The sequence below is a fragment of the Agelaius phoeniceus genome, chromosome 11 (genome assembly GCF_051311805.1).
Source record: "Agelaius phoeniceus isolate bAgePho1 chromosome 11, bAgePho1.hap1, whole genome shotgun sequence".
Taxonomy (NCBI): Eukaryota; Metazoa; Chordata; class Aves; order Passeriformes; family Icteridae; genus Agelaius; species Agelaius phoeniceus.
The window spans coordinates 6927236-6946572 of record NC_135275.1 but is presented as its reverse complement, the minus strand read 5'-3'; the positions used below and the strand labels follow the sequence as shown (position 1 = coordinate 6946572).

Below are 19337 nucleotides of genomic sequence, written 5' to 3'. Positions count from 1 at the left end.
AGGTTCTGCTGCCCTGAAACAAAGCCGGAACATCAGAGAGAGCGCTCAGAAATCCCCAGCCAAGCCCTGCCCTCCCTGCTAGGGATTTGGCTGAGGGCTGATTGTGTGATAGCTCAAATCACTCAGTCAGCCTCTGGAACAGCAACATGCTCATTTCCATGAGTGATAGAACTGCTTCTCTGATGTTGTCTTTCAATAATATAAATTTCTTAGCATGAAAGAGATCTCTTCCATGGCAATAAATACATAAATTATAAGAAATGCATAAGGTCAGAAATGAAATGAAAAAAAAAGAACAGAAAAAACGTACTCACAAGGAAAGTTCACAAATGCTTCTGAACTCTCATTTTACAAAATAAGACAGGAGTTAATTATTACTTGTGATAGGGTTTCTTATATCCTGAACATTAAAAGAAATTAATAGGAAAAGGTATAAATTTGTCAAAACAGTGCTAATTAACATCCTATGATTTCTCACCCTTTTAATAGGTAATTTGCTGTAGTGAGAGCATTAAGGATAAGTGAGAATGAAGCTGCAATAGTATTTTCCTCAAATCTCTCAATTATTCATGGTACAAGAAGTTTTAAATTTTTTTTTTAATATTTGAAGGGCAAAATACTCTGTTTCTTTAGTACAGGGAAAATATTTGTTCAGCATGATCTGTGATATTTGTTATATAAAGGTCCATCTGACTAAATAATTACCACCTGCACTGTAAATTTTTGGTAGTTGTACTTGACATATTGGTATTAAGGTATTAGTCAGTCCATTCACTACTTTTGTGCTGAAAAAAAAAATCAGTATTACTCTCCTGATTTAATCCAGATACCTCTATGCAAGCAACATACAAACTTGGGTGCTGGCACAACCACATTGATCTATATTTGTTCTTCTACAAGTCCTGTTTTTTTCTGGTTTTGTAATTTGTTTTCAAGCAATGTTACAAATAGAGCAAAAGTAGCTTTTAATATTATATTTGTAACTGTTGTGTAAATTGGTTGTAATAGACATTTTTATGGGGAGTTCTATTTGGTGAGGCTTAACCCTACATGTCTAATGTTCTGGAAGGATATGAAAACACCTCTTTTTTTGCCCCTCATAACTTTAGATTCCCTTTGCTCTGAGGGAGACAACACCAAAATAGGGAAAGTACTGGAATATTTTATGCTGACTTCCATTTTGCATGAAAGAAAAAATCTAGAATGGAAGACCAGAACTATTGTAATTGAGATATTCCCAGGTTTACCAGAAAGTTCTGCTTGCTGTATCTCACATGGTGAAGTGAAATGTGTGCTGGTTGCTGTTGGTCATGAGCTGCTGCTTCAGGCACTCCGTAGGGAATAAATGATGGGGTGACAGCAGCATGCTGGGAATGCTGCTGCTGGATGGAGTTCTGCTTCCTTTCTGCCACTCTGAGAAATGTTGAGGGCTGGGAGCAGATTTGTTTATAAGGAACTCCTGAATTAAAAATTTGGAAGGAGTCTTAGGATAATGGACTTTAATATCCTCCCCACTCCTGAGCACTAATCGGAAATCATCCCAATTAAAGGTGTGTGAAGTTGTGGGGCACAAACACTGTGATGCCTTGGAGAGAAAATCTGTCATTTGCTGTATTTAGATTCCTAAGTTGCTGGTTTGATCCCTCATAAGAAAGAAATCCATGAGATGGCCCTGTGCAATAGGACAAAAAATACAATTTGGGTTTGTGCACCAAAACCTGAGACCTGCTTAAAAGTTTTAGAAGATGACTTCACCAAAGGAAGAATAGCTCAGTTCTTGGGACACCAAAATCCCTTTTGAGGCATAAAGTAGAAACACTTGGTGCTTCAAAAGGACCTGTGAGGTCATCACAGATGGTGATAGAGTGGATTTGCTTTGCATCTCTTTGTTTCTCCCTGCAAGGTGAGGAATTAATAATTTAATGGGAAAGTAAAGTTGTTCAGTGGCTTAATTTGTCTTAACAACAGGGGAAGAATATGAACTTTAGAGAAACAAAAATAAAAAGTCAGAACCTCAAGTGTAGAAAAGGATGGAATGTAATGAAATAAATTGTCTAGTCTGTCACAGGGAGTTGAGATTCATCTCTGATTGTTCATTTCTGATGGCAGGGGCCCTGGGCCATCTTACTGAAACAGAGGCTTGAAGTAATAATGGAAGTTACCAGCAACTATAGGCCTGAGAATGGGGAGAAAGGGTAAAGTGTGGGGCTGCACTTCCCTGAAAAAGAGGGCAGGAGGGTGACATATTCTGTGGTACCTTAAGGCTGGCATAACTGAGAGAAAGCTGCTTGCAGGGAGGTGTAAAAATCTTTCTGCTTTCTGCACTCTGACCTTCCATTGTCCCTTGCAGAGCATTTGAAAGGATTGTGCAGTTCCCTTGATCTATTTAAGAGAAAGAAACTGTGTCAAATCTCTCCAATCCCAAGCCAGCTGTCTTTCAGATCACATCTATATTATGGCAAGACAGGACAATATAGGATGAACTCTCTAAAGTATTTTAATTAACACTGTTAAACATTGCTGCCTGCTCTGTTTGGATAAGAACAACTGTGTTTGCAGTAGCAGAACCATAAGCAACTCACAATACCTCTGACAGGACAACTCATGAGCACAGTGGACATTAAGTAACTTTACACAGTGTTTTTCAGAGATTAGTGCTTTTCTGCTGACTTGAGTTGTTCATTTAAATAAGTTCTTGAAGCTTGTATTTGCTTTTATTTCAGTACAGTGCAACACAAGAGTTTAGAGACAGAATAGCACCTTGAAGGCTTCTGCAAGGAGAGGCTCCTTTTCTCTGAAAAGCATTAATTTTGGGATCCACAATGCCCACCAACAGAAGCTCTTCTTGTAGCAGCTCTGACATTTACATCAGATTTTAAATTTTATTTTAATTGCTGATACAAATTTTTAAAACTTCTTTACAAAACCTTACTAGAAGTAGGCTTTGGATTCCTTTTTTTGTAGTGTTTTCAATGTGCAAACTTTATAAGGGAAAACAAAAACAGCTCCAGGAAAAAAGAGAGAAAAAGAGAGAAAACCCTAGGGCATATAACCCTGAGAATTTCTTGTTTCTGCTTGCTACAGTACTTCTCTGCTTTCCCTGTGCTTTCCACAGCAGTATGAATATTGAAGCTGGCAGGAGTGAGCTCTGTTAAGAGAGAGAGGAGACAGCAGAAACAGTTGTTCTGCAGCAGTGGCTGTTGGCTTTGGTCTCTCCTGTGCACGTGGGTAATCCTGAATTCCAGCTTGGTGCCTGGGAGATTTGTGGCTCTGCCTCCGTGGGAGGATGAGATGTTTGTTCCTTGCTACACTTAAGCTAAGAGTGTTTACTAAAGCAATCAGTATTTCTGTGGAGGTGATAGGAGCCTCATTAAAGGGGTGGGTGCAGAGATCAGAGGAACAGGTGTAAATATATTTGGTAACTTGAACTTAAGCAAACTTGCATTCCACTGACTCCACAGGTAAGTACATTGACTTTTTTTCTTCCTGAAGTCATGTGGGTCATATGGGCCATCTACTGACCCTCTCTCCACCAGCAGCAGTGCAGAAAAGAGTCAGGAATAAACATGGAATAATATGTGTTGTGTTTCAAATCCAGGTAATCTGCCATCAGTGTGTGTCCCTGCCAGTGCTGTCATTTGTATGTCCATGGTCACAGGTATGGCCTTTAAATAAAGTGCTTTCTGTATGCTGTTAGGTCCTTGCAGGTCCTATTCTGTCCAGCTCTTTTGGTGTCCTTCTCAGAGTTTATCTAACCCTAGAAGGATCTCACTTGCCTTCCCAAGTTCACCTTCATTCCCAGTTTACTTTAAGGGAAGAGTCAACTTAGAAATGGTTGTAATTTGGTAAAAAAAATATGCTGTATTTTTTCTTAAACAAGAAAAATATCAGTTTAAGTACTGGTCAGCTTGGCAGCAAGAAGAATCCTTGAAGGGCTGAGACTGTGGAATAAAGAGCCTGGAAGAATTAACCAATTCCTGTCACTGCAGAGGTTTTCTGTTCCCAAAGTACTCAGAAGAGATGGAAAGGTATTTATTATTGACATATACAGAGTTAAAAAACCAAAAACACTTTCTCAAACCCTGGAGCAGCCTATTTCCAACAGATGCAACTCAATGACTTTGTCATGCTTTGTCCCTTCAAAAAGCTATTTCTGCATGCTGTGGGAGTGCCTCAGGAAGGGAAGGAACGGAGCTATTGTAAATACAAATGCCTAAATGTGAATATGAATTAAGGTAGGATGGAATAAGTTGGGTTTTTTAAATGAATAATGTACAAGCACACTCAGTTCTTGGCCACTTGCTGTTTGCTCTCCACACAGGAAAACAAAACCCGACAGCCCAAAACCAAACCAAAACCCAAACAGAAACCTGGCCCTGCTCGGTGGGGAAACAGTAGTTGCACGTGTTAAAAAAATAAATAATGAAGGTTTCCACAGCAACCCAAGTTCTGTAGTGCAAGTTGATGACTTTCATTCTGTTTTATTATATAATCAGAGAACAGATATTCTATTAAAAGTGTTGGGTACATCTGAAGTTGTATTGTTAAAAAGTTTAGTGCAATCCTAAAACTTCACATCAAGCAAGTTGTTTACAAAGGTTTCTGAAAAGGCTGTATAAAAAGTGGTTTTGCAGAGGCTCTGACCGGGACAAGGACACTGGTCCATCAGAATACTGCAGGGAGTAAAATTTCTGTTGCAGGAAAACTTTTGTATCACTTATCTCAGCTTTTCCTTTGCTGTGAAGAATCCAAATTCAGTTTTTATGGAAGGAAGTGGAAGCTGAACTTAGAGATGAAATCTAAAGACTGTTTTCCGTTTTGGGTACATGTTCATTGTGGAAACCATGCGAATTTCGCCAGCTCTTTAGAATCTCTGGCGATTAATAACACCGACAAGAAAACGGAACACAGTATCAGCCCAATTTTGATCTAAACGCTGCTGGTGCCTGAGGTTACCGCTGCCGGGGGAGCTGAGCGCTGCCAGGGCTCGGGGCCGTGTCGCGGGCAGCCCGGGCTGCCGGGCGGGGGTCGGGCCGGCCCCGCTGCTGACCAGCACGGCCGGGCTCGGTGCTGCACTGCGGGCCGGCCTCCCGGGAGCCGCTGGGGCCGGCAGGTGCGGCGGGGATGGGATGGGGACGGGAAGGGTTCGGGAGGGTGTCCCGGGACCGGCCGCTCCTCTTGCCGCCCTCAGAGGGCACGCGCCTCCACGCGCCTCGCGCCCGCGCGCGCCTCGTGCGGCCGCACGGGGAGGGGGGGGCGGCGCGAGCCGCGCGTGCGCGCCAGGTCCGCCGGGAGCGTGAGGGGGGGCGCGGCAGCCCCGAGTCCTTCAGGCGGCGGCGGCTGGAGCGGCGGCTCGGGAGGAGGAGGAGAAGAGCCAGAGCGACGAGAAGGGGGCCCGGGGCCGCCGAGCACCGCGGGGCCGCCGCGTCGGCAGGGCCGGAGCCCGCGGGGGCCGCGCGAGGAGAGGCGCCGGGCCGGCGGCGAGCGGCCGCGGAGGGGAGCGGCGCGGCGGCCGGTACCGCCCGGGCGGGCGGGGGGCGACCTCCCCCCGCCCCCCGGCAGCGGCGAAGCGACCCCTGAGGGCAGCCCCGGCCGGAGCGTGGGGCGGGGGCTGCCGGCGCGGCGCCCCCGCTGAGCGCGGGGGGAGGAGAAGCCGCCCCCGCTCGATGAGCGGCGCCCGCTCGCCCGCCGCGCTCTGCCCGGGGACCGGCGGCCGCGGCCGAGCCATCCGGCAGCATGTGGAGTCCCACCGAGGAGGAGAAATACGGCGTGGGTAGGTGCTGCCGCATCCCTCCCCCGCCCCGCTCGCCCCCTCCTCTCCCCGCCGGACCCCGGGGCTGTGCTGTGCGTGTGGGGGGGCGGCCGTTCCCCTCCCCCGGGGCCGGCGGTGGTCGCGGCGCTGCCCCTCAGGTGGAGCCGGGATGGGGGCAGCGCTGCCGCGGGGCTGTGGGGGCTGCCCGGCGCTGCCTCCCCTGCCCTGCCCGCACCGCTGGATGCGCTCTGCGTGTGCTTCGGTTCGCGTTATTTCCCCGAGCGCCGCCGCGGCGACGCCAGAGACGAGCGGAGTTCGGGGGCCCGCGCTGGGGTCGGGATCGCACTAATAATCAGAAAACGAGTTGCTGAGCCCTTAATCTACTTAAGCGCGCGGTTCCCTTTTCCCTGCGTTTCCATCTGCGGAGCGAGGCGATGTGTGGATGGAGTTGGGAAGGGGCCGGCGGTGCCGCGGTGTCTTTAGGGGGCGTCGGTGCTGCACCTGCCCGGCCGCGGGGACGAGGGGGCGGCCGGGCCGGGGGCTGCGGCGGGCCGGGAGCGGGGCCCCGGGGCCTCCGTGCGCTGCTTTTTCCTTGTTTTGGGAAATCAGATTTTACAGCCGTCTGGCATCGTGGTTGCTCTAATCTGAGGCATCACCGTTGGCGGCTTTGGTTTGTTATTTTAGCGTGTAAATCCCTGATAAAAGCAGAAATGTTATATCTAACGAAGTGGAAGATAGAGAATTTTTTACTTTGCTCTTGCTCATTTCGATTTATTTTTTTTTAACTGTTGGTTTGTATTATAATAATAAAAGCTACTACTGCTACCCTGATTAGTTACTTAAACGCCTCATTAAATTTATAGTTATCAGTTGTGCATATTGATTTTTAAGTTCCACAGTGTGTAGTGATGATTGATTTCTACAAAATATTTAAAATAGTATCAACAAATTTGCTACATGATCTGTTAACCGGAACTGTTTAAGTGGGATTTTGGCAATTAACTTGTGAGCAATTAGAAGCCTTAATGCCTCTTTGTTACAATGCTTTCTGTTAATTTAATAATAAAAAAATACTTATTAATTTTTAATCTTGTACAGCAAATATTTTGCTTAGTACATCCCACTTGTCTTCATAGTAAAGAGAGATGAAGCAAATCACTTTTGTTTAAAAAAATAAATTCAAATGCAGCATCAGATGAGAACCTGTAAGTGTAGGGTAATGAAAATAACACCTGGGAGTCATTGCTTCCAATCCTGTTGCTGTGTCCGTTGGTCACTGGGAGTATATGAAGTTAACAAGCCGTGATACATCCCAGCTGGATGCATTCAGGAATACCAAGTTGTTGTTTTGCTGGGGTTTCTTAATGTAGTTGATGCTGGACTTTTTGTCATACCTCATCTGCTGGGTAAAGGCCACCTCTGTTACCCTAGGATGAAACTGACTGCTATAATTGTAATGGATGCTTCAAAAAATCATGATCTGTCTTCCAAATCTTGTTGTTTTCCTTCTGCTTCTGTAGTTGTTTTTCTTTGCCGTGTTGCAGGGTTTGATATTCAATGTTTGTTTTTGTGTTTGGCCCATGTGCTCAAATAAGAGAATCCTTGTTTTACCTTGATCCAAAAAAACAGGTGAACTAATTTTTTTATGCAGATATTTGAAAAGAAAAGCTGGTAAATCTCCATTCAGGTTGTAAACAAGTCTGGAAGAGGTGTGTGGAAGGGAGAGCAGTGAATGAAAACAAGTGTGATTTCAATGATGTTCCCTGGGCTGGAGGATATTCCTCTAAGGATGGGGATTTTTCTTTTGCAGACAGCACACCTGTAGGTAGGGCTGAGGTAACAGCTGAGTTGTGCAAGTTTTGATGATCTCTGGGCAGGCTTTTTTTATTCTTGAGTAGCTTTAATTACTTTTCCTGTAATTGAAATTTGTTGATAATCCTCCAGAGAAGGAAAATAGGTGAAAAATGCTGCTTATACCTGGGGTTTAGTTACTACAAGTGAGGAGTGGCATATCAGTTTTTCAAAAGTAGATCTGTCATTGCTGGCTGGAAGGGTCATTTTTGTGCATTTTGAAGCAAATAGTCTGCAGAAAGTGTGGACCTGAGGGTTTGCTGCTGGGAGGTGCACTGGCAAAAAAAAGGGGGGGGAGGGGAAATAGCAGTGTAAATTATCCTGATTCCACAAGTAATATGTGCAAAAATAATCTTCTTGGCATGAGTCACTGTTCTGAGCTTATGCCTTTGGGCTTTAGTAGTTTGGGTTTGGTTAGAGCAGTCTGTGTCCAAAAAAACCACTGTGTGTTTTCTCTGTGCTCCTGCTAAACCATGCCAAGTTTTAAGGTTTGCCTTTGGGTTAAGGCAATAAACTCTCTGTCCCTGTTGATGGAAGCTGAGTGGGATCAGTTATTTCTGTAACTGGAGTACCACAAAGAGGTTTCTGGTGGAACAGAAAGGCACATCTGGGCATCCAGGCCCTACCATAGCTGTCCTTGTGTACCAAGGCAAAGCAAAGTGCCATTTGAAGCAGTTCATCCTGGTGCTGTTGCCTGGTGGAAGTAGGCTGTGCTCTGCTGCCTTACCTGGGTGTCTGGCAGAGGTGACAATTCACAGAAACTGGTCCTTCAGGAACAGACCGTGTTCCCCTCTCAGCCCCTGCCTGGGGAAGGGCTTTGTGTTCTGCCCTGCCTTCCAGGGAGCCTCAGAGGCGTTTCTCCTGTGCTGGCTGGAGCCCTCAGCAGATATTCCACAGGCTCTTGGCTGCAGGAGAAGGTGTGACATTTCCTGATGGCAATCTTGGTGGCTTTGGCCGGTTCTGGAGCTCTCTGTGCCTCCCTGCAATCACAAGAAGTTTTCCACACTTGGGGTTGTAGAACACCATTGTATTGCCCAGTCCTCATACAAATCACTGCGTGCATCTGCAGCAAAGATATTAAAAGATGGCTCAGGACATTTCTAAATAAATTAAACACTCTCCTAACAACCTTGAAGATCTTCCTTGATTTTATTTCTCAGCTGCTATAGCAACTACCTGGTGGCTGTTGTGAGTAATTCCCCTCTATTTAGAAATACTTATATTCAGTGCCTCTAATCCTAACTCTACTTTTAAAACTTGAGACTTGCTGAAGCAAAGCAGACAGTTCTTCCACAGGTGCTTAAGATGGCCAGTGATGAACACAATTAATAAGAATTCTGAGCTGATTATTGAAGACAAGGCTCTCTAGCCCTCTAGTGTTTTAGTATTTTTAAAGCAGTCTCTCTCTAAGAAAATATTTATTAAAGTGATCTGATTAGTTTAGTCTTAAAAAACAAGTATTAAATATTAATGTATTAAAAGAAAAAGTTAAATAGAACTCTAGTAAACAACATTTGGCTACTGTAAGAACTGATAATTTCATTAGGCTGTCAGTTTTTGCTCTTTTATTTTTGTGCAAGGAGCACATTTAGGTGGCTCTCAGGAAAGTTGTTTTTGTTTGTCTTTTGTTGGTTTTTTTTTTTTAATTTGATTGATGCTGTATCAACAAACCACTTTGTATGGCTGACCATATTAAATATGTATGTATTAGGTCGTGGAGGAGAAGGAGAACCTGCCTGCATCAACAGAATCTGTTCTAAGTTTATTCAAAGAATTAGGGTTAAAATCTGTTGTTTTATTTAAAAATGCTTTTTAAATCTTTATTTTCACTGCTTACTTGGTAACAATTGAAATCGTAAGTACAAATAAATACAACTAAATTTTCCCTTGTTCTTACTAAGAAGGGACGGAACATCACAATGTCCTAGTTATGGTTTTGTACTGCAGCTTTTTGATCAGTATCTTGATTTTCTTTTTTCCCCCCTTGTCACTAGACCTTGGCATGCACACTTCCAGTTCATATTTATGCTCGGAAAAACAGGGCCGCAGAACTTAGAAAAGTCTTCCTTCCTTCCTCAGGGCTTTTGGCACAAGACCCTGCCTTAGCTGTTCACACAGGAGGCAGCTGCTGAAGGGGGCTGTGAGTGGCACTGTGGTTTTACTTGTTCACTGCAGTGCTTTGTTACAGGTTTAAAAATGAAAAGTTTCAGAGAGGTAGAGAAAAGTCCCTCTCCCAGATTAGGAAAACGTCTATTGTTTGGATGGGAAGCAGCATCAATCCTTGCATCAGGTGCTGTGGTAGGGACATAGGTTCTATTTCATTTTCTCTCCTGTGTCCCTGTGCCAGGGGATGTCATTGTCTGGCAGCAGGAGGGAGGTGACTAAGGATATTCTTCAGGGATCTGTCTTGGAACCAGAGCTACGTGCAGGGATGCACCTGAAACCTTCCGTGCTCCACTGCTTTGGGAAGTGCTGCTGGTACCTGGGGACTGGCTCAGGAAAATGGGATGATCCAGGGACTGGAGTCATTGCCATTCAGTACTTTGCTCCTAAGGGCCTTTTTTTTAACCTGTAGGCCTTAAGAAGGAGCGAAGGCATTTGTCAGTCAGGGATCCTAAAGGAAATGTATATGTGTTATTTGACTGGATGGGAAATGAATCACACCTTGAAGTGTCTCTGGAAAAGAGCAGCTCCCAAGATGCACCTGATGGGATAGGATCATATAGACAGCAGAGGCTACTGAAGTGTCCTTAAATGTGGTGGGCAACTTCAGCTCCTGAGCAGGGTAAATCTGGGGTTCTGTGGGTGCTGATAGAACTTGGAGATGAAATGTCCTCTTTTGGGCAAGAGATTAATATAGTTTGGCTTGTCTGTCCTAGAAAAGACTAAGCCAAAGACGTTGTGGTTAGACCAGTTCTCATGAAGAGCTGATTTGCAGAACTGGATGAGAATTACCTGTAAGATATCACTACTTTGAGATTATCTAAGTAGCAGTTGTCCACAAATGCATTTGCAGTAGAAATTAGCCAAAACTTTCTAAATACAGGAAGAATGAAGTTGAGAAGCAAATTGCTCACAAAGGCAAGAAGTGACATGTGTATGTTTAACAATTCATTGCATGGTTTGTATGGGAATGTGGGGGTGATCCTGGAGTAAGAAGTGATAGCAGTGCAATATGGAGTTTAAATTTGGATGATTTTATGGGTTTTAGAGCAATTTTCTCCATTTCTTTGTTATTGTGCTGTATTAGGTATTCATTTAAGACCTGCAGGACTTGAGCCACTGGCCAGTAGGGTGGGGGCAAAAGCACTTCCTCCCTGAGCTTATCCCCAGCATAGAAGGAATTTTGTTTTTAGAATGATTTTCTAAGGGTGGAAACATTTTGGTATTCAGGCTTTCTGTCCTTGCCTAACAATACATCCAGTAACAAGAGACATTTGATGATGTGACTTGGCAATCTTGGACAACTTTTCCTCCATGTTTAATGGAAATAGGGTTGGGTGGGGAAGAGCTTGAAATTGGAATTTCTGTGCATAGTAGTGCAGATTAAAAGCTTCTGGCTTGCTGAAAAAAAAAGATTAATCAGGTTCTATCAGGTGTTTCTTGTGTGCTTTGGGTTTAAATTCATTGTTCAAGTGTTCAGAGTGAAATTAGTGAGGAAATGTAAAATAATTTCACTTTTGAACCACTTAAGGGATAGAAAATTTGTGTGTGACTATGGGGTGATGGTGCAGTTGTGGCTGGCAGCTGTATGTGGGAACAGAGGAAGGATGACTGAAAGCAGCTTCCTTAGGGCACAGTCAGTGGCATAGCTCAGCTGGACTTGAGTCCCACTACCCTTGCAAAGCCTTTTCTGCAGCAATTCTGCCCTTCACAAGTCAGACTTCAATGCAGACATCAGGGATGTATGGACTATTACCAGAATCTCTAATTAGAAAATTCTCTACCACATATTTGCTGGCATTTCAGAGCCCACAAGAGGGGGATGATTGAGAATGAGGAAGTTTTCTGTGTTCATATGCACAGTGACATGTAGATAGACAAGCTTTTATGATTAACACATTAAATAGTTATTTGGAAATGGTTCTCATACAGAAGAGCTGGAACTGCCTGATGGGACCAACAACTGGTGTTATTGGTGGCCATATGTATTCCATAGATTTGTTCTCTTGAGGAACAGGAGCACTTTTCAGATGTGGCTGTGAAAACACTTAAGAACAGGACATCTGTGGAAAATTATTTAGCTCTTGAAGAGACTGATGCAACCTTTCCCTCCTTCTGCAGAGAAATTTTTCTTTAATTTGTGTGGTTACTGAGTTTGTTGTGTTCTTCTCTCAGCTGTGCTATGCACTTAGGAAGAGGCCAAAGGAAGGATGCCACAGGATCTTGGTCCAAAGCCAGTTGTGATTGACAGTGGTCCTTCCACTGATTGCTTTTAAGTAAGTTATGAGTCAACCTTAATCTCACAACATTTCTCACTTATTCTGCTTCAAAATCTGTCTGCTCACTGAACCTCAGGGCAAATACAAAATATCTCACTCAAGTGCCTGATGTTAAAATCAAACCTCTGTTCAAGTTTTTCCATGTCAACATGAACTTTTTGAGGTCTTCTGAGATCCTGAAGGCATCTCTAAAGTTTTTTTGGCTGTAACTCCTTCCTCTTAGACATGTTTTAGTGTTTGTTCAAACAATAAGTCCTTAGTCCAAACTTAGGGAATACATTTGGAAGGCAGGGAACTGAGGCTTTGAGCAGCCTGAGTGCTTTCTAGTGCAGTTGTGAGGTGATTACTTATTCCAAGGATAAGACTTCCCTCCGTCCCTCTTCAGCTTTTAACTACTTTTTCTTTTCTTGAGTCTTTCTGGATATTAAGCCTTAAGAAAAGCTTATGACAAGTGGTGCCAGCTAACTCTTAGTGACTAAAAGCAGCCTTTGTGCTTTCAGAGGTAAGCTGGTGTTCTCTGAAACATCTAGACAAACCTTTATTTTTATTTCAGTGCAAGGAAGCTTGAGCACTAAATGCTTTTAGTGTTGGCAGTAGGCAGTTGATGGAGTGGTGAATTATTTTATTTTCTTTCAGTTGAGTGTAAGTCCCTGAGCTACCCAAGGTGCCAGAGTGTAGCACAGAGTGCTTTGGCAGGTGTCTCACTGTTCTGGAAACCTCTTGTGGCTGTGCTTCTGAGCAGCAGGGCCTTCTTCCCTCTCAAAATGTTTATGAACGAGATGTTTCTGGGTACCTGCACTTTTAGTCTTCTGAACCTGATAAAGGAATCCTTGAATTCATGTCAGAGAAAGCCAGAACTGTTAAATAGAAGGCACTTGCTAGCAGTATATGACTGTTTGGGTGTCAGTGCACAAGGTCCTTTGCCATGATGGGTGGGCTGCCCAAACTAGTGGTGAAGGGAGCAGAGAGCCTTTCATAGGAGAATATCTCAGACAGTGCTGGATACTCCTGTAGGGAGCAATGGCTGTTCCCAGTAACTGAGTCTGGATGTGGGGGGATAGGAGGAGGTGTTTCTGTGTCACCCACCTCTTCCTTTGTGGAGAAACATGCCTGTGGAAGTGTCTGCAGAAAGCTGCCTGCTTCACCTAGGCACTGCTTTGTGGAGGTGTGGCTGTGCTACATGGACAGAGAGTGCAGGCTCAGGTGAGAAAGTTTCAGCCAGAGTGGGACAAGGAATCCAAAAATACATGAATTACTGGAAAAAGGGTTACTGAAAACTGTGGTTTGAACTTTGGTGCAGCTTTGTGTTTTGTTTCTCTCTCTAAATGCTCATGATCTGAATGACTGGTGACCTGAATTTTGATAAACCAAAGATACAGCAGTATCATTCTGCCAGACCTGTTAGAGCTGGATCAATGTTTTTGTGAAATAGTCTTGCCCTGACATCTGCTGTAGCTGTACAGAATGGAGCTGGACACTGCCTGTGGGCTTGCTGTGATGAGACAGGAGGGGAGTCCTCTGCATGCTTGTGCCAGCTCTGTCTCAAGGTGATGCTGTGAGGCCATTCCTCCAGCAGGGACTTGTTACAGTGGGAGGAGCTGTCCTGGGGCCTGCAAAGGTCCTGGCCCTGCTGTGTGTGCAGAGCATCCACTGGGAACCTGCCTGCTGGGGAAGCTCCCCTGGCACTGCATGGTGATCTACACCCACCCATCCACCCATCCACCCACCCATCATCCACCCACCCTCCATCCATCCATCCATCCATCCATCCATCCATCCATCCATCCATCCATCCATCCATCCATCCATCCACCCATCCATCATCCATCCTCCTGCCTGCTGCTCCAGCTCAGCCCTTCCCAGTGCACTGCTCTGAGAGGAGGGACCACTTGTCTTTCTTTTTTCCTTTTTAGCAGATAAGTGTTTGGTAATCTCTGTGGTCCCAGGGGTTTATGCCAAGGAAGATTGTGTTTCAAGCACTGGTCTTGCAGAAGCAGCTTCTCTTTGGACTCTGGGGCAGAGGAGATAGAAAATAGGCTTCTCTCTCTTTCTTCATCACAGCAAGGCCCCAAACTGCAACTACAGATCTTGTTGGTTTGGTTTGGTTTGGTTTTGGCCTTTTCTCCCCCACTTCTGGAGTGGCTGTATTTCTGGCAGAAGACCGTATTCTCCTTTTAACGGGAAAAAATAGTTTATTAAATAAATAAAACCAAATAATAAAGTTAATATAATAATAATAATAATAATAATAATAATAATAATAATAATAATAATAATAATAATAATAATAATAATAATAAACCTGTGTGGAGGACACAAAAATAGAAAAAGAGGATTTCCCTAACATCTCAGATGATGTGGATAGCATTAAATAATGCACGTTTGCTTCAGTCAAGATTGGAAGAGTTAAAAATCGTGAGAAGAAAGCATTTTCAATTTTGCCAGTCAAATGCTTTTTTTCTTTTTTTGTATTTTAGTTGCAAACTAAAAAAGTCAAAGTTCTTATGGGTGGATTGACAGGTTTCATAGATGTCTTCAGCAGAGTTCTTGTGTAGCAGCCAGTACAGGCTGACTCTATTTATAGAGTTTTCAGCTAAAATGCAGGAACTGTATGCTGGTAAATATACTTTTATAAATCTGCCCTATCCTTCCCTTCCTGCTGCTCATTGAAAATGTGCAAACTGACCATAAATGCCCAGGGAGCTTTAGTGTGTTAAGAACTTATTTAACAGATAGATGGGAGATCTGCAAGTCTCATGCTGTAGCCTGTGCAGAATGGGACAGGCTGGAAGGTGCTGTGGGGTGATCCCTGAGGCCTTGCTGTGAGAACATGAGCCAGTGGTGTTCTCCTGCAGGCAGCCACATCCCTGGCTGTGTTCCTGGGCACCAGCATGGTGATGGAAATGCTCTCTTCCTCCTGTAGTTGCTCTGGGGCTGCACCTCACAGTGGGAGGTGGGAACATGGGGACAGAGGAGGGTCTGTGAGAGGCAGGCTGGTACAAGCTGGGAAGTGGAGTGTAGGAAAGGGTTGGCTCAGGGATAGCTGCTGTCTGGGGAGGTGCAGACAGGGCCAGGCACTTCTCAGAGCTGCAGGGTGAAAGGAGGAGCCGTGGGGCCGAGTTCCAGTCAGGGACAGCGATTCCCACAGTGCATGTGGGAAAGCCCTGGAGCAGGGTGCCTGGAGAGGTGGTGCAGTCTCCACCCTCCAGGAGAGCCAAACCTTGGCTGGTTTCTTACCTTGTTTCCTGGTGTGGAACAGTGAAGTGTTCAACAAGCTCACCTTTGCAGCCTGTGGAATGCAGCAGTGCAGAGCAGCTCCTCACCTCTCTGGGCAGAGCCTGCCCAGTTCTCTTTGCCAGCTGGGTTTGGAAAGAGGGAGAAGGTTTCAGAAACTGAAACAGCCTTTGCCTCTCTAGAAGGGAGAAAAAGCCTGCTGCATTTGCTTTCTGCATAGAGGGAATGATGTATGGGTGAATGAACTGATGGAATAGAGTGACAGTGCAGTAATAGGATAGATCCTTGCAAAGCTGGGAGCTCAGGACCAGTTCCTTAACACAGCTAAAGCAGTGGACAACGCTGTGGGTTTTGGTCCGTTCCTTCTCTCCCACCTCCTGCCACCGGGATGTGCAAAACTATTTTAAACAGCTCATGATTTTTGAGCCCAATCTCTATTTTTATCTTGGAGGGCAGGGGAAGGATGCTTGCAATCCTTTGCTCTGCTACTGAATGATCACCTTTCTTCTCAGGCATCTGTTTCTTTTTTTGCAGGAATATTGTCCTGGTGCTGGTATGACTCAGTAGAAAGAGGCGGTGTTGCTAGGCAGCGGGTGAGCACTTTGCAGATGCCATGTGATGGCAGTAAGCTGCCTTGGAATAATCCATTGGTGGCAGTATTCCTGGCTGAGGTTCTGTACTGCACAAAGAAAGAAGCATCTCTGACAGGAGCAGATGCTGCCTAGCAACTGCCACTGCTCCCCGAGCAGCCTGAAATACCTTCACTTAATGGTACTGTAATTTGGGCAATACACAGAACCAGAGGGTAATGCCTTGCTTTCAGGTCTGAGGTGTATTCTTCTTCATCGAGATTTGGCATAAAAGTTCATAAACACCATTAATAAGGTCAAAAAAATTTAGCCCTCTTCTAAATCAAGTCTTTTGTTTAATCTGTACTCTTCGATTGTAATGTTTGGATGGCTTTTAATCAGCTTTTGATAATCTTTTTTGTGTGTGTGTATTACATTAGTGCCTGGCAATTCCAATCGGATTAGAGCCCTGTTCTGTGTCATGTGTACCAGTGCACTCTGCAAGAAATGCCCCTTCTGCAAAAATTTCATGTTTTATTTGGGTTTTTAAGGTGTAATTGGATATATCCTCTCTTCCATATCTAAATTATTCATTTTGTCATCTCGCTTAAACACAGGAATGTTTTAGAAGTGCTGGACCTGGGGTCTGTTCCCTGTATTCTTTGTAGATGTACTTACTGAATGAGGCCTGGACTTGCAAATAAATCTGCGAGTCTCAGATTCATTTCTGGCAAATAATTGAAACCCTCACCCACAATTAATAATTTAAATACTTGGAAGGTGTATTGTGAGGGTGAAAACATTATTGTAGGTATTTGTAGAATAAAATGGAAATGTTTTTCTTTTCATTTCCTCATGGTTCTGCTCCCTTGTCAAATATTATCAGACTCTAACTGTGCAATCTATGAGGCTGCCAGGTTTAATCAAGCAGTTCCACAAAGGAAAAAAATTAATCATATTGGCCTTTAATTTTGTTATAAAAATGTGAAAGGATTTTTTCATCATAAACTCCATCTTGTTATTTTAAATTATTAAACCCACAATTTTCTATGTTCAAGAACTTCTGCTTTTTGCTGGGAAGAGCTTTGTGGTTGTGAGAGAGGCTGGGACTGGAAGGGATGGGGAGGTTTGGGGAGTATGAATGCAGTGCTGCCCGTGGGCGTGGTTGTGCAACGCGGTTGCCTCACAGAAAGGTAAAGCTAAATCTCGCCTCTCTCTTGTCCTCTGTGGGATAATTTGTGTCAGTGCTGGTTTTCCTGCCCAGTCATCCTGCCCTGGCCTGGAGACTGTTCCCTCTGCCATCCCTAAATGCAACAAATCCACATCTGCTCTTCTTGGGAAATACATTATTGAGCAAAGGTAGCTTAGAAAATTCTCAAAACACAAATACCACGGAGTGGAAGAACAAAAATTGTTGTTTCACTTGTTTAATACAATTCCTGGGAGTGCTGGTGCACAGAGGCCAAACAAGTGAACCCCCATTTCTGGGATGGAAGAGTCGTGTGGAGTTCTGGGCTGATGGGGCTCTTAAAAGTGGATGTGGTTCCACAACATTTGGGTGGCTCCATAAGAAAATGCTACTAAATACAATATAAAATCAATACAAATAAAAACCTTCTTTTAGGAAGGCCCAGTCCACAGATGTCTCAAGTTGGAGGAAGCCACATCCTTACTCTTTTCTAATATCCTTCATCCCTCTCCTTGTTTTAGCTTCTGTTAGGGAAAAGTATTAGATTTAGAGCCATCTTAGGTCTCACCTGGTGACTCTTGGGTTACATGGAGCCTTTTTTATCACCTGGGTGTCAGAGGGAAGAAAATAAAGTTTATCTTACTCAGCTCTTAAACCTAGCATATGTTGTGTCATACTAGACACTTTTAATAGCTGGATTAATTGGAAAAAAATATTTTAGGGAAAGATACCTTCTCATCATAATATTAGTTTATCAGTTTGGAGTAATTCCATTATTTTCTTAAATATTAAATATTAGCTCATTTGATAATGATCTAGTATTTAATTAAATCTTTCATACTAATCAATCTAAATCAATCTTAAGCTCAGGGATTGACTTGTGTTCTGTGTTAACTGGTGACAATGAGTAGCAGTTGAATACAAAATGCTGTATAGGGAATGTGAAATTTCAGAGTTTGTGTTTACCCTAAGTAAACACATACTCCAAATTCTTAGCTGGTGTGATAGAGGTGTGAGTTTGAAACATGCTTATGTGTTAGAAAGCATAAATTACACCATCAGAGAACTTGAGAACTTTGACGTTTGTAGCACAGAGCACAATTCAGTGTCTGCTCAGTGTGATTAAACCTTGTCAAGGTATTTTGGGTATGGAGCAATACAACTGCAGCTGTGCCTCTCCCATGTGTTCTCCCCATCATTCCTCCTGGAATGGGTTTAGTTGGAGATCTACTGAGGGATGGTCAGTGCATAATCTGAATAACTGCAAGCTGAGTGCAGTACACTCAGTAATTCTTTATAAAAATTAAATTACATACTTTAACCTGAACTACTTGTTCTGCAAGTCATCTAAAAATATTGCATGCCACCAGAATTTTAATAAGGCAGATAATAATATTGCAATGACTTGAGAACTGGAAAAAACTGTCATGAAGTCCAAGAAGATCTGTCTTTTGTAAATGGAGATGTGTTGAAAATTCACAAAATTACAAATTTCCCCCAAATTAACCCGTAGAGTCCATTAAATCATGGCCTTAACAACATCTTATGATAAAGAAAAATCAAAATGTGGTTTAGCATATTGGATCTGTTCCAGTAGCAATGATTTCTATTGTGGATGTGAAAACCTGGGAAATAAATAATAATTTTTAATGATTTAGCCCGATTTAATGATTTAGAGACACATAGTTTAGATTTGGAGAAGGAAAAAGAAACAATGTAAACATGGAAAGTTCTTGAACTGATTTTGTTTCTCAGCCCTCACTTATTTAAGTTCTTCTGATTTTCATTGTTACACCTTGGACAATGAGGAGGGAAAGGGCTCTGTTCCTTTATGAAAATAAATTACTCATGAGCTGAACTGATATTATGTAGTGTAAATAGAACATTATGCAAGATCAAAATATTTTTGTAGTCTTCAGTGAAATGTGTAGAAATAGGTTAAAAAAATAAGAAAGTACATGAGAAGGCATATAGCCCTGTCAGTTCATTGCATAACTGAGTAAATGCTAAGAAAAAAAAAAAAGATGTTTTAAGGGTATGAACAGCTGGATGTGTTGGGCTGTGTAGTTCTCTGGCGTTTCCCTGTTGTTGTCCTGGGTTTTCCCGCTGTTGATGTGACAAATGTGACACATTTCTATTACTGTGCTTATCAGGGCATTGGCATCCGTTTGAGGAGAGAGATGATCAGTGGCAGCATTGCAGCCCAGGGGAGACTGGGTGGGCAGGCTGGGGCACGGGAACCTGAATTGGAAAGAATTGTAAGAGCAAGATACATTTTAAATTATAGCACAGCAAAAATG

At 43.6% G+C, this 19337-nt stretch overlaps 1 protein-coding gene across 13 annotated transcripts in view; it reads left to right on the top strand.

Moving 5' to 3' along the window:
• The first annotated feature begins 5271 nt into the window (after positions 1-5271).
• The window catches only part of DOCK3 (dedicator of cytokinesis 3), a 186478-nt gene continuing 172412 nt past the window's right edge, over positions 5272-19337 (top strand). For 10 of the 13 annotated variants that reach the window (XM_077184554.1, XM_077184553.1, XM_077184550.1 and 7 more), the window contains exon 1: positions 5272-5773. In XM_077184554.1, the coding sequence (XP_077040669.1) occupies positions 5737-5773 (37 nt within the window). In that variant the 5' untranslated portion in view covers positions 5272-5736. The remainder of the gene's footprint in view (positions 5774-19337) is intronic. The other 3 variants (XM_077184560.1, XM_077184559.1, XM_077184556.1) reach the window with 1 other exon arrangement.